General features: G+C 42.9%; 1 protein-coding gene across 1 annotated transcript in view; it reads right to left on the reverse strand.

The window, feature by feature from the left end:
• BOLL (boule homolog, RNA binding protein) overlaps positions 1–15,473 on the reverse strand; it is a 73,249-nt gene extending 57,776 nt beyond the window's left edge. Inside the window, exons 1-2 of the mRNA XM_037912809.2 lie at positions 15,234–15,473; positions 1,523–1,666 (exon numbers count right to left, since the gene is read on the reverse strand). Of these exons, the coding sequence (XP_037768737.2) occupies positions 1,523–1,666; positions 15,234–15,251 (162 nt within the window). The 5' untranslated portion in view covers positions 15,252–15,473. The remainder of the gene's footprint in view (positions 1–1,522; positions 1,667–15,233) is intronic.
• Positions 15,474–15,929: the final 456 nt, after the last annotated feature.

Here is a 15,929-nt window from a genome sequence, read left to right on the forward strand (position 1 = left end):
TCTAAAGTGGTAAAAAAAGAAAATGAGAGCAGCAGGGAAATCACCAAAAGTTCAGATCAGCAAAGGAATGTGCATATGGCCCCATATTTATTGCCTTTTGGAGGGTCCAGAGCATGTAGCATCAAAGCTGCATGTGTTCCATGAGTTAGGATATGTACTAGCAATACTCTGTGGCAAATCCTTAAACAAACATGCTTACTTTTCCTAGATATTACCCTGTGTAACAGGATGGCTTGCCCCTTTATGGGCCACAGGCCTGTGCCCAGCCAACCCTGATTACTGAAGAGGCACACGTGAGCGAGATTAGCTGTCTCCCTATAAAGAGTAGCAAGAAATGAAAGAGGAGGAGGTAGAGAGAGAGAAAGTTGTAGAGACTACCAAAGAGAGGAGGCTTAGTGGTAGCTTTGGAGGATATACTCCTCAGGGCAGAGACTAAGGCTAGCAGGGTAACTGCCATATTGTCACTTTGATTTGCTGTTTTGGAAAATGAACAAAAGCCTGGCCAGAAGGGCCTGTGAGATTGATCTTGTGTCAGTTTGGTAGCACAGCCCTGAAGGAGGAGGAAGTTGATGGCAGAGCACTGCAGAGGCATCTCAGGCGATGACAGGGGCGCACAGGAGACATCACCCCACAACAAAGTAAAGAAAATATGCTTAACTTCCTTTTATTGTGAAATGGAGTTGAGCTGAAGGTACAGATACTTACTAATAATATGGAGATGTTTCTTACCTACTGTACTGTTTTGTGTAGAAAAAAGGAATAAGTTGATTTTGTGATTCAAAGATGATTAATGTAGTATACTAGATTATACATTTTTAGAGCAGAATTTTAAAAAATACCTCTAGACAGAGCTAAAATGACAATCTACAAAACATCTGTATTACAAATAACTTTTCAGATATTTTTATAAAGAATGCTTGTAGCAGTTCAATATGCAAATAAAAATAGCCATCTTTCTGTGGCAAAATCAGATAAAACAGAATTTTAAAGCTTAGTTTACAAGGATATTATTGCAAAGACCACCATCATCTCACAACCATCACTGTAATCCAGGGGTTCCCAAAATTGGTTCACAGCTTGTTCAGGGTAAGCCCCTGGTGGGCCGCAAGACACTTTGTTTACCTGAGCGTCCGCAGGTATGGCGGCTCACAGCTCCCAGTGGCCGCAGTTCGCTGTTCCCGGCCAATGGGAGCTGCAGGAAGTGGTGCAGGCCGGGTCACCGCTTTCTGCAGCTCCCATTGGCTAGGAAAGGTGAACTGCGGCCACTGGGAGCTGCGAGTGGCCGTACCTGAAGACACTCAGGTAAACAAAGTGTCCTGTGGCCCGCCAGGGGCTTACCCTGAACAAGCTGCGAACCAAGTTTGGGAACCCCTGCTGTAATCAAACAACACAATAAAATGTATTTTATATATGCTTATACCTAACATGCATAAACTAATGAATATATAAAGTAAGACTAATAAAGAAAAAAATATCAAAACATTTATGCTATTACTTATCTACCAAGATTAGAAAAAAATACCTTAAAATCGATTCCTCCTACAAAGATGCGATTAGGAATAACTGTTCCAAATCTTGGGGCACTTGTTGGGTTATTTAATGGCACGGGTGACACAGTGTTGGGGGATGGAGACAAAGATTCTGTTTGTGTCTGATTTGTGGTTTGCTGTTTGAGAGAAAAATATTTTTGTAAAATTTATTTTTGACATTTTGTACAGTATAAACCACTAAAGCAAAACACATCCACACAGAAAAATGTGGAGATTCTTTGAGAACACACAACATGCTGAACAGTCAAACATTTACCATGATTTATTTATTTCTAACCAATGGCACTTATCCAGTTTTCTTCCAGGGTCCTTATCCAGGCTTATTCAGTAAAGTACTTAAATGTACCAAATAAGCATGTCATGTGCTTCAATACCCTACTGAATTGGGCCTCAGATTAAGATCTTTGGGTCTATTTTTTATTTTGTTTGTACAGCACCCTGCACTATGAGGGCCCAATCTCGACTAGACCTTCTGGTTGCTACTGTAATATAACATATAATAATAATGAGGAGCGCCTTACTTTAAACTGACAAAAGGCAGTCATTATCCACCACAGGACAGGATTCCCACTGCACTCCAATCATGGATAACAGAACTGGAATGGACCTTCTGTCCAACCACATGTCTCACAGACTGGACTCTGCACTATACTATGCTTTCTATGCATTTCTAAAATTATGTGTCTTGAACACATCTTGTGCCTGATTTTCAGAAATGCTAAGCACCCACAACTCCAAATGAAGTCAATGGGAGGAACAGGTGCCCAGCACTTGTAAAGATCAGGTTCCCCAGGGTGGTCCAGTAAGGCCACTTCGCTTTTCTTACACCGTGCAAAATGGCCTTAAATTGGCTGTAAATTCTAGCAGATAAGCCCTCCCTCTCCCCCCCGTGCACCCCTGTCTCTGCTGGTGTAAAGCCCCCCCGTCTCTGCTGGTGTAAAGCTGACAAAGGCAACACAGTTGCCACCAATGCCAGCTACACCTTACCCAGCCATAAGGGAAAGGGTAAGGTGGAGCTTGCTGGGGCCATTAGCATGGTGGAAGTTAGAGTAGCTGCCCTACTGTTCTAATTTCCTCTGGTTTGGGCAGCCAAGGATCAAGAGACCATAACCAGCTCCCTGCAGCTGCCACTGTTTGACTGTCTCTATTTTAAAAAAGGTTTAACATCCAAACTAAGTGTATCCTTGCCTTAATCCAGTTTAACAGTAACCTGTATAAATAATTTTTTTCATGTAATCCTAAAGTATTATATATGTATGTTTTCAAATCACCTGTTATGCATTATTTTGGCTTTCTGCGTAAACTTAAAGTCTCAAAATTATCCTCATGACGGCCAATATTTAAACTCTTTTTTGATTTTTTTCATATCAATTTTCATGTGTAGGAGGAATCTGAAGAACAGTGATTGAAATCCTGACTGCATCGAAGTCAATGACAAAATTTCTACTGACTTCAATGAGACCAGGATTGAGACCAGGATTTCACCCAGTATTCCTGATTCAGTCTCACTCACACAGTAAGGAGTCGTGATACTGCTTTAATTTTACAAGTTATTTCTCTTCTAATAACATTGTACAACTGTTTGACCCATTAAAAATGGGTATCATATTTTGTGCACTTGCTTTCAATTTGTTATCCCACAAAAAAGTTCATTTTTTCTCCATATTTGTTTTGTAGACATATTCTGCCAAGCTATGATCTTGCATCTTTTCATATAGGAACTCATACAATTAAGTTTTAATTTCCCCAAATGCCTTGCTCCCTCTGAATTTGAGCATTTCATCTTGTGTATATTGCTTCATCAGGAAATAAATGTAAGATAATGTTTAACTTATTTTCTTTCTGGACGTTAGAAGATATACTGAATAGTGACCTCAATACAGAGCCCTGCAGAACCTCCAATATCTCCATTTTCCCCCTTCCTCACAGGAGGCTGTTCCTTCTCTGAATTCTCAATGAGTTTTTTGGAAAAATTCAAGTAGCGTTCAATGCAAGAAAAAACTTTTCACATGAAAATACAATAGTAAAAATGAACAGAATTTTAGCACTCAGAAGTCATAAAACTCCCCAAGTTAAGGGTGTTTTGGCAATTAACTTTGCAATGATGCACATATGTAGCATTATTTTTTATTCTTTTGACTTAATTTAAAAAAAAAACATGTTTTAACCTACTATCGATATAACACCTATGAGTTCTAGAAGTAAAAGATAAGAGAAAAATTATCTATTTTTGTTTTTGTGTATTTGAAAACACTTTGCCTTAGTTTCAGTTTACCCTGAATACAGAATTAGTCAATTTCTCCTTTCTATCTATCAAGCTATTTACATAACCACAGAAAGGTAGGGCTGGAAGGGACCTGGTCCCAAAGTCCAGCCGTCTGCACTGAGACAGGACCAAGTAAACCTAGACCATCCCTGACAAGTGTGTGTTCAACCTGTTTTTAAAAACCTCCAATGAGGGGGCTTCAACAACCTCCCTTGGAAACCTATTCCAGAACTTAACTACTCTTATTAAGTTTTTCCCAATATCTAACCTGAATCTCCCTTGCTACAGAGTAAGCCCATTACTACCTGTCCTACCTTCAGTGGACATGAAAAACAATTGATCACGGCCCTCTTTAAACCAATCCTTAACATATTTGAAGACTGTTATCATGTCTCCCCTCAGTCCTGTTTCTCAAGACTAAACATGCCCACTTTTTTAAACTTTCCTCATAGGTCAGGCTTTCTAAACCTTTTATAATTTTTGTTGCTCTCCTTTGGTCTCTCTCCAATTTATCCACATCTTTCCTAAACTGTGGTGCCCAGAATTGGACACAGTACTCCAGCGGAGGTCTTACCAGTGCCAAGTAGAATGGGACAATTACCTCCTGTGTCTTACATACAACAATCCTGTTAATACACCCCAGAATTATATTAGCCTTTTTTGCAACTGCACCACATTGTTGGCATATATTCAATTTGTAACCCACTGTAAACCCCAGATCCTTTTCAGCATTACTTTCACCTAACCAGTTACTTTGCATTTTGGAGTTGTAATTTTGATTTTTTTCTTCCTAAGCACAGTACTTTCCACTTGTCTTCACTGATTTCACACCAATTCTCTAATTTGTCCAAGGTCATTTTGAATTCTAATCTTCTCCTCTAAAGTGCGTGCAACCCCTCCCAGCTTTGTGTTATCTGCCAATTTTATAAGCATATTCTCCACTCCATTATTCAAGTCATAAATTAAAATATTGAATAGTACCAGACTCACAAATGACCTATCTGAGAACCCAATAGATAGCAAATCATTGACAACTATTCTTTGAGTACAATCTTTCAACAAACTGTGTGCCCATCTTATGGTAATTTCATTTTGATCACATTTTGCTAGTTTTGATTATGACAAGGTCATGTGGTACTGTCAACCTTAAATAAAATCAAGATATACCATGTCTACTGCTTCCCCCAAATCCACTATGCCAGTAACCCAGTCAAAGAAGGAAATTAGGCTGGTTTGGCATGATTTGTTCTTGACAAATCCCTGCCGGCTATTCCTTATAACCCTATTATCTCTAGGTGCTTACAAACTGACTGTTTAAATTAATTTGTTCCAATATCTTTCCAGGCATCAAAGTTAGGCTGCCTGGTCTATAATTCCCCAGATCCTCTTTGTTCCTCTTGTTAAAGACAGGTACTATACTTACCCTTCTCCAATAGTCTGGGACATGACCTGTCCTTCATGAGTTCTCAAAGATATGTATAGGGCTCCTATCATCATAGTATATAAGCTCCCTACAGTCAGTATTTATCCCAGAGGTGGCCAAACTACGGCCCACGGGCCACATCTGGCCCGTGGGACCATCCGGCCCGGCCCCTGAGCTCCTGGCCCAGGAGACTCACCCCCAGCCCCTCCCCCGCAGTTCCCCCTCCCACGCAGCCGTGTGGCTGCACGGGCAGCGGGGCTGCAAGCTCCTGCCGCTCTGAGGGGCATGGTAAGGGGGAGGTGGCGGCAGAGGTTGGGTAGGGGGTCCCGGGTGGCAGTCAGGGGACAGGGAGCAGGGAGCGGTTGGATGGGGCGGAGGTTCTGGGGCGGTCAGGAGTCAGGGAACGGGGGGGTTGGATAGGGCACGGGAGTCCCAGGGGGCCTGTCAGGGGGCAAGGGTGTGGATAGGTCAGGGCAGTCAGGGGACAGCGAGCGGGGGGGGGGTTGGATGGAGGGGGACAGTCAGGGGGCAGTAAGTGGGAGGGGGCAAATAGGGGGCGGGGGCCAGGCTGTTTGAGGGGCACAGCCTTCCCTACCCGGCCCTCCATACAGTTTCGCACCTGGAGTTGGCCCTCGGGCCAAAAAGTTTGCCCAACCCTGATTTATCCTCATAATACACTTGCAAAGTTCCCATCATCCCAATTTTACAGATGGGGAACTAGGCATAGAGACTGGACATGATCCAAATCCCACTAATCTCAATGGGAGTCTTTCCATTGATTCCAAGAGGCTTTGGATCATGCCATAAGTGACTTGCTCAAGATCATCCAGGAAGTCTGTGGCACAGCTCGATATTGAAACCAGGCTTCCTGAGTCCCAGAGCAGTGTCATAACCAATTTTCACAAATTCACTCAAAAGAACGTGGTGTCTACTCTTTTAGTTATGTTTGGGATCACCTTCATTTCTCATTCATATTGCATATTCTGATTATGTGAATGACAGGATGGGTAAAGTTTTTCCTGCCCTTATCATTAACAGCTGATTTATTTTTGCCACAGCCTTGTCCTGGTCAGCTTGTATATATGCTAGTGGTCACACTCCAACTGTGTATTTCAGAGGAAATTTTAAGCCTGTGCTGAAACTGTAGAACAGACAAGTGTGACAGTTCTTGAGGCAGTTGATTGATTACTTTTCTGTCACTAATCAACGGCCTTGAGCCATTCCATTGATATGATGTGCTCTCCATCCCTACAAACTAGCATCTAAAGTGATGATTCCATTGTGGGAGCCCACAGGCATCTCTTTAACTAATTTTCAGCTTTCAGCCAACAGCTTAAAGTATGACAGACATGGCAGCATTAACAATTTTTGGAGGTCCTTAAGAGTTCAACTTCCACTGAAAGGGAGAGATATCTGAAGACAACAGAGAAAGATCTGTAAGTGTACTTTGCACTGTCTATCCTGAGTATGTCTAGTTTAGTGCTGAATTGGGTTCTCACATATAGAGGTTCTGCATAAGAATTAGCATACATTTCTTTCTGTTGAAGAATCAGCTATGTTGCTCCAGAAACAAACAACTATGGAGATGGCTACCCTGGCCAACATTTCAGCTTGACCCAGTCTAGCCGGTCATTCAGGTATGGCTAAATGAAAAGACACTCTTTTCTCATTCTCTTTACTCTGGTAAAAGTTTGAGATGCATCATCCAAATCAAACTGCAATGTTTGACATAAAAACTGTTCCATGGCTACAAAGCACTGGAACCATAGATGTAAACATAAAACCAGGTTATGGAGATAAGCTTCAATTGATCTAACAAATAGAACAATTCATCTGAGTAGATTCCTAAGAGACCTCATTCAAAAATTTGTTAGTCTCTAAGGTGCCACAAGTGCTCCTCATTCAAACACTCTTTCCCCTAAGGGATGTATTTATTTATTTGAACCTAATTCTGGATTGGTGCTAACAGACTGAATAAAACTGTTGGGATATTTTAAATCAATTTCTGCTGTACAGCTATGGGGCCTAAAAACCAGTGGAGTGACATTTTATGACCCATAAATGGAAGAAACAAAGCAGTCTTCTTCCTATTAAGTTAAGGGTTGTGTGGATCAGCATCCCCCAAAACTCCTTAAATGAGGAGGTGGCGGCACCCAGGTCTCCAGCTCCCCTGCCCTGGAAGCAAAAGAAGCAACTCTTATCGGAGCCTCTTCTCTCTTCTCAGACAATATGATCTGGCTTCTTTAAATCTGTAGCCGGAGAGTGAAGACCAAAAGTGCCACTTAAGTGGTATATCCTGAGGAAGGCCAAGGTTCTTTCTATCTAGGAAGACTGTAGAATTCACTGGAGCTTTACTGCTAGAAAGGGCTTCCCCATGAAAGAAAGCGCTGAGAGGCTTGTCTCTGACATCTGGCTGGCTGATCATTAATTTCTGGTTGCTATTGAGGTGGTAACAGATTTAGAAAGTCTCAAGGAGATGTCCTATCAGAAGCATCCCCATCATGTTCATTTGTATTTTTGATATTAGGGTATGCCAACAAAATATTTGGGCCTGGTGAGAGCTCAAGAGAATGGGATCTATTGTACTGAGTCCACTGGTTTTTCCTCTTCCAACTTTAAAGTTGGCCTATTTGGGTAATAAAGAAGGACATAACGTAATTTGTCTTTCCCTTGGCTCTAAGGATTAGATATGGATCTCTCCTTTCCCTAGAGGATCATAGTTCCCGAAGATTCTCCACTGTAGCTAGAATACTGGATCCTGAATAATGACCTTGGAACAGAACTTGTCCTTTCAGAATATCAAAAGCAGAAGGAGACATTTAGTCCTCAGAGGAGGAGACTCATTCTCTCTCTCTAACCTGGCCCTCTATTTTGAATGTCCTAAATTATGTCTTCATTAAATGCAAGAAATCTGATGCAGTTTGGACTGAAATTTCACAGTCCGCTTTTCACTGTGCAGCCTGGCTGCTGTAACCCTGAGATGGAAGAGGGAGATGCTTCCTAGTGGGATAAGATAGGGTGCAGCCAATAGAAGGGTTAGGATCTTCATTGCTCCTTGTTGCCAAGGTCGTTTATTTTCTCTGTGGGTTGCACCTTTAAATTTCTGTCCTTCACCATGGAAACAAAACACAACAGACATCTTGTTCTCAAATTTGCTTTTATCCTTGTTCAGCTTGTAACACCCAGACAGTAAGCCTTTCACTGAAGAAGTTTGTTCTTTCTGGCTGTTTTTTTAATCTAAATTAAAATAAAGGTATTTTAGATTGAACTAAACATATTTTGCTGTGTGTACAAAAACACAGGAAGTGGAAAGGAGGTGGCAGTAGCTGCCTACTCAGGTTTTTAAAGGCAGATGCAGAGTTGCTGCATGAGCAACTCAAACAGAGGAAAGCACAGTTGGTTCACGTTCTACAGACCGAGGGGGTGAAAAGACTGGGGGGTTGGAGACCATACAGAAGCCCAAGGGACCTCAAGGGAAGAAGACCCAGATTTGTAAAGGTATTTAGGTGCCTAACTCTGACCGATTTCCAGGAGAGTTAGGTGTCCAAATACCTTTAAAAAATTTGGCCCAAAATACCTAGAAAAAGTAGGGAAAAATTCACTAGCTGTCTCTGATACAGGCAGTATAAATCCTCTTGGGAATGTATCTGGCCCATTCAATACCTAGGTCTCTTCACAACTGAAAGGGCCTTAGAAAGCTGGGGCTCCAATCTTTGCCCTACTCTTGCAACTGAGGGGGCGTCTCAGGAAAAGGATGTTCTCACACTTTTACTTCTACTGCACTGTGACTTTTTACCTAGAAGTAATAAAAAAATTGTTACACTTTTCTTTCACCTGACTTTTCTTAAGCTAGTAGGAGAAACGTATGCATATTTACACATTAGCAAATGGCTGTACAAACTCCGCAATCTCAATACTTGGAAGCTTCCTGATCCGGGACAGGTCGTGCAGGGTAGGGGAGGGGTGAAGATCTGCATGGCAGAAATCAAACTTCTCCTAGACACTGTCATCATTTAGATTACTCTTTATTTAGACTGTCTGCTTCATTTTTAATTGTTTATCTCTCATTTATTCACTACATAGTATCTTGTTCTTTTGTGCAATTTAATACTTTATGATCTCTGCTTTTAAGCATTTCTGGATATGTCCCAAACCCTTTTACCTTCCTGTGTGTCCTATCAAAGATAATCTTCAAGTGAGACAGTGGCAGCAAATAACAAGAAGTAAAATAATATCAATTTTATCTTTAGCTTCTCAGAAACTGAACATGCAGTGCGTCAATTTTATGTCCGTTAGGTGTCCTAATGAATGACGCTAAAACTATTCTACAGCCTTGATTATTCTCAATCAATACCATGCCTAAAAATAACTGCCATTCAACTGTATGTGAGTTAATTAACTTCAGTGTGAGGGAGTATCTGAAAGCTATTAATTCAAATTTTGATAGGATTATGGGGGGTTGTTCTTTATTTAAATCACTCATCTCTGTATATCAAGTTAAAAGACAGTATCACAGTCTTAATGATATTTACCACATTTGTCAAAAACACCTACTCACCATACTAGAAATAAAATCAACAAACGCTAGCAAATGTAGGCAGTTCATCTTTCTAGTTTCCTTTTACGGGTTCAGTTAGTCTATAACGTGACATCCAAAATCAAGACACAGGACAGAGTAGTTCACGTGGATGCAAACTAAGATTCACTATTAACCCTGTATCACCTTCAACCAAACATCAATTTATTTCCTAGGAGAAATATCTTATTTGCAACGTTTATCGATGTTAGGTTTTCACAGAGCATACTTCCTAGGTGCACAGGAAGCGTTAGCATAGCAACAGAGCCACAACACGGTCCTTCCTGAGTTCGTTGAAAAACATATTTTGGAGAAAAGGGAAGAGCCAAATAATGGATAGACAGTTTTATGACTGATCTGGGTCGGGCTAAGGGAAAAAATTAGTGGGTTGTAATGGATTCCCACAATTATCACAGACATTGAAGACAATAAATCAACTCTTTGACTGCCCCACATTTTTCTTTATAAAGCTGAAGGATTAATTCTTGTTTCAAAAATATAAATTATAATTATTTTAACCATTTGGACATCAGTTCTTTACCGCGAAGCTTTGACCTGCATTATTCACTGTGAAGTGGAACATAAGCAGTACCAAGTCTATCATGAAGATACAAGAGTCTACAACTTGTACTTCTATATTATCTGATTATAGGCATTGTATCTGCAATGGCCGACATTCAAGAGTTGCTCTGACAATATATGAAGTTCTTTCAGAGTTTATTGTTTATTATTTGTATAATGGTGGTACCTAAATGCACCAATAAGGACTGAACACCCATTGTGCTAAGTGCGGTACAACCAGAGTAAAAAACACTCCCTTCCCCAAGCAGCTTACAGTCTAATGAAGACAAGACAGAATAAGTGGGAGTAGCAATCAGAAGAAATGGGGAAGGAAGGACTCAAAGAATCAAAGTCCTTTAAGTAAAACAGACTGATTGGGGTGCTGTTATCCTTAAACAAACAACAGTTTGTCCTGTTTACAGGAGCAATGTAAAATGAGGAGCAGATAAATGCCACCTTTACTGGCAGAATTTCATCTGATTTCACATACTGAGGTCCTGGTGAAGCTGTGAGAACATCCCATGCTCCTCATGGCTGTTGAAGGCCAGCAGGGAGGTCCTGGGTCTACTACTGACTGAAATTGTTATTGTTTTTTCCTGGAACGGCAAATGCTGATCACTGAAACAAATAGTCATTAAGTTCTTGGTTAAGAAGCCATTACTTTACTGAACTCACCAATTACCACTATACTTCCTTCAAACTTTCTTGGTTCTGGATGGCTATGGAGGAGTTCATGTCAATACAGCTTTGGGTTCATCTGGATTCCTCTGACTTCCTGTGACACTATCAATCTGTTTTTTTACCTGAGTATGGTAGAAAGACATCTGTTTCTACCTTTAATTGATGCTCTTCTGACAATGCATAAAGTTCTGGTGGACCAGGATTACCTTTGATATAGATAACCTCAAGGTGCAGGTACCATGCCTTTGTAGTCAGGCAAACGGTAAAAATTGTTCTTTAACTGATCCAACCTTTCCTTTAAGAGGCTGCAAAAAGTAGTACTGGATAACTAGTCATCCAAACCACAGAGACTTCCACAACTGCCTAATACATAGCAGCGATGGACTTGTGTCTTTGCTGCTGACATTTATGGTAAGTATGAGTAAAGGTGGGCAAATGCGTGTTGTGCTGGGACAGCTGTGTTCATCTGTGCATGGACTGTTTTGTGCTGGGAGATTTGTGCTGATTTGAATGTGGGCTGTGTTCATCTGCAAGATCTGTGTTGATTTTTGAAGGTGGTGAATTGGGGGGGTATGCTGCAGTGAGTGGCTGTGTGTGTTTGGGGTTATTGTGTATGGTTGTACTGTTGGCTGTGCTGATTTTCTGTGTGTTTTGTGTGGTGCTAGGAGACTTATATGGATTTGTGTGTGTGGTGAATTAGGGGAGTATGCTACAGTGAGGAGCCATGTGTGTTTGGCATTATTGTGATTGCTGATTGTGTTGCTGTCTGTGTGGTTGTGCCAATTTGCATCGGGGGGTTGTTCTGGGAGAGTTGTGATGATTTGTTTGACAGTTGAGCACATAGGTATGGCAGTTGGGCCAAGTAATTTACCACCTATACCGGGGTAGTCAGTAGGCAGACTGCAAACCAAATCCGGACAGCCAGACCCTTTTGAACAGACCCTGAAATACTTTTATTTAATTATTGTTAATTATTATTTTATTATTTTTCTTATTATATTCTCTGGACTCTGGACCTTGACTATACGTCGACCAAGAAATTTGGACCTTGACAAAAAATAATTGACTACCCCTTATCTGTACAGTCTCCCCCATATGACCAATGAAACTGCTGTATGTAAATTAGCTATACAATAAGGGTGGTTGGTTGATTGAGTTATCTCTGATATCACAATGGTCTTAGCATGGTATAGAATAGATAGATACCTTACTCTAGCAGTACACTGCACAGATATAATTCATAAAGTCAAAATGCCTGAGAACTTAAGAACTAGATTGTAACAGACCACACAACCCAGTGATGATTCAAGCTGCTGATATTTTGAACAAAAAGAGCTCTCAACCATGCTTATAGCTGCTTCCATAACTTCATGCTGACTCTACAAACATTTTAGCCTTCAGAATGACATATAGAGAATCTTATTATATAAATTAGACATCTCAAGGAGACTGTAAGGCATTTGGGGCAGCAGTGCTATCAGTACACCAGTGACACCCAGTTCTAGCTCTGGTTCTGTTGAAATGGAGTTTCCAAATGTCTCGCTGAGACCCTGAAGAGAACAAGTTGAAAGAGCCAACATGGAGAAAGAGTGAATTGACAGCGAGGGAAAGCAATTTGAGGAACTGAGGAGGTATGTAACTGGTCTATGTATTGGTAAAGGTCCTCTCCTGCTACATTGGTTTACAATCTTTACATACTTCTGGACCACATTGTGCTTGGATTACCAGAAAGCAGCAGTGGCTCTGTGATGGGGTATACTCCCCACAATGGCTCTGCAAGAGCTGAATTAGGCCAGGGTGGCCCAATTAGACTGCAAATGGGGGAGATTTAAGCTGGAGGAAGCTAATTAGAAGGAAGTTCAAATGTGAGGGACTGGGGAGGACTTCTATAAAGCTAGGCAGCTGGCTATAGTGAAGGGAAGCATCAGGGAGGAAGCCTGCAGTCCCCTACCCTGGGGCAGGGGAGACACAAGATGGTAGGAAGACGTTCAGTGGGGAGTAATAACGGGTGCTGCTGCAGGCCTATCCCTTAACTGTTCACTACAGGGCCCTGGACTGGAACCCAGAGTAGAGGGTGTTCTTAAGGGCACTTCTATAAAAGCTGCCAGAGTCAAGGATAGAGAGACATAGGGCAGCAAATGTGAGGACTGCCTGACATTGCTTGTGGAAAGAGACTTTGAAAGACAACCCGCTTCCCCCAGAGGGGTACCTGGTGAGTGACCTGGCTGGAGGGCTAAGTCATGAAGAGGAAGTAGCAACACCTGAAGCGAGAGAGAGAGACGGAGTGCCATCACAGGGATGGATGTCAGCCTCACAGAGCTAATCGCCAGGAGATGACGCTGTCCAGCAGCGAGTAGAACACCCATCACAGGTTCATACAATTTTTGTTTCCATTTGTGACCAGCTATTTGATTGTATTCTTTCCTGGATGAGGCAAACCTTGCAACACTAATCCATGCTTGTCATTACTAGGCTGAACTAATGCAGTACTGTCCATTTGGGGCAGTATAATCCTAGTAGTTAAGAGGCATAGAATGTGGCAGTCTATTAACTTACTGGGGTAAGTCCACATGAGCATATGAAATCAGTGCTATGTGAACTGTAGTGGGTTCAAATCTGTCTGTAGGTACAGTCCAACACACTGGTTATAAATCTCTATATGGCTGAGAACTGGTATATCACAAACTATGCCATGAGACTAAGCAAGCTTCATCAGCTATTGAAAATGATTCCTCATATGAATAAAAAATTCCTCAAGATCAATGGATTGAATTGAAGACATTATGTTCTTTGTTTGAGACTTGAAACCAAACTTGTCTTATATTGTGGAATATAAAATATCTTAGGATTTAAATTTGTAAGTTTTATAATATGCTTTTTGGGGAGTAATCTGTTGATTAGAATCATCTGCTAATCATAATTTATTTTTAAATGTATAAAATATACCTGTCACATTTGTCCCTAGGTTAATGAATGATATTAAACACTAATCCGTACATTGATTCATACCAACACAAAGTCAGCTCATAAACAGTTAATAGCTTCAGGCAAAAGATGAAAATATAGACTGAGTACTGCTTGCTGAAGATCAACAGATTTTGGCTCTGTTGGACCAGTTGGGAAAGCAAATGCAATACCAAGTGCCTGCACTGAAAATAATCTGCCTATACCTTCCATACACTTAAATCTAGGGTGTTAACAAGAGTACCCCACATGATATCAACTGTCATGATGGCACTAAGGGAAAGAGACAGTCTTTCGGGTAGCCAGGAACCAAACCCTATATAAGATTGCATCCATGTTCAAATATTCAAAACACTTAATTTCAAGACTTGGTAGACTTGGATTTGAAGTTTCCAATATTTACTACATGGGTTCCAAGTCCTGGTCTATTGGATCTCGATGATTTGGAATCTACCAGAGTAGTCTGAGTTTGGTCAGACTCTTAAATACTGAAGGCCTACTTGTATCCCAGAGGAAGTAGCATTGGAACATTTATGGCTATGCAGATAAGCTTGCAGACTTCCCTGCCCCTACCTAGGTGCTGAGGTATGATATTAAAGGATCCCAATATCACAAAGGGCCACCCTAACATCTGGGGTGGGCTTCTCCCTAACTGACTTTTCAGTCAGGTACCGGGGGGGGGGGATAAAAGCCTCCTGCTAAAAGGGAAGCGGAGAGAGAAGCACGTGCTGGGGGAGGGGCGAACGGCTCGCTCAAGCGGTGAGCGCTGGAAAGAGCTCGTGCCGGGGAGGGGCGAACGGCTCGCTGGAGCCGTGGGCGCAGCTGGCCCTCCCTGCCGGTTTTGGCGGGAAAGCCATGCTCGGGCTACGGAGCAGTTGCCTCGCTCACCACCCCCGTCGTCTCCGACCCCTCACGCAGGCCGGGCAGGCCCTGGCTATTTAATGGAGGGGGGGAGGACACACCTTTTCACCCCGAGTCTCTGAGCCCCTTCGCCACAGAGCCCCGCGCCCCCGCACAGCCAACGCTCACTGCCGCACGTCACACCCACAGGGGAGTCACTCACAGCACCAATCGCAGGCCCCGAGGCACGTTCCCCCGGGAGCCACCCCACTCCGAACCTCCGTCTGACTGACCCAGCTAGGGGGAGGGCGGCGTCGCCTGTAGCTCCGCTTATCTCCTGAGTGGCCGGGCCCCCGCACCCCTGCTACTCACCGCGTTTTCGGGCTCCATCTCCGGTGTCACGCCGGCCTCAAAGTCCCTGCAGCACGTTTCCCGCACGCAGCTCCCTCCACGCGCCGCGGCAGCTCCGAGCCCCGACGCGCTCCTGACTGTATACCCACACAGAGCCGGAGGAGTCACATCGGGACGGGCGGGCCTGGAAAACGGAGTGTGTTGCGGAGGGGGGTCTTCTCCCTGCGTAGCGCACGGGTAGGGGGCAGCACTGAGGTAAAATGGGGGGCGGAGATTGATATTAGGGATTGTCTGGGGCTGCCGGGGAAAAAGAGAAGCGGGCGGTCAATTGTCTCTCCCACAGAACTACCTGCCCTCCATTCCCCATGCGCCCCACAGAGCTACCTCACTCCCTTCCCCTTCATGGGCCCCACACAGCTACCTTGCCCCGTTGTTGTGTGGCGCTCACAGGGGAAAGAGCATAAGGCAGCATCTCGCCAGGGCTCCAGCACAGCTACCCTCCCACAGTCCCTCCAATGGACCCCACAGAACTAGTCTCCTCCCTATGGGCCCCACACAGATACTACTTCATCCCCTCGTGCCCCCTAACATTTCTCCCCATGGGTCCCACATATCTATCCTCCCAAGAACTATTCAACATCCAGCTCTTATCAGCACACTGCAACCCCAACAGATATCGCCTCCAAAGCCTCACTGAGTTCCACTCAGTTATCTCTC

Source organism: Chelonia mydas, chromosome 11, assembly GCF_015237465.2.
Source record: "Chelonia mydas isolate rCheMyd1 chromosome 11, rCheMyd1.pri.v2, whole genome shotgun sequence".
NCBI lineage: Eukaryota > Metazoa > Chordata > Testudines > Cheloniidae > Chelonia > Chelonia mydas.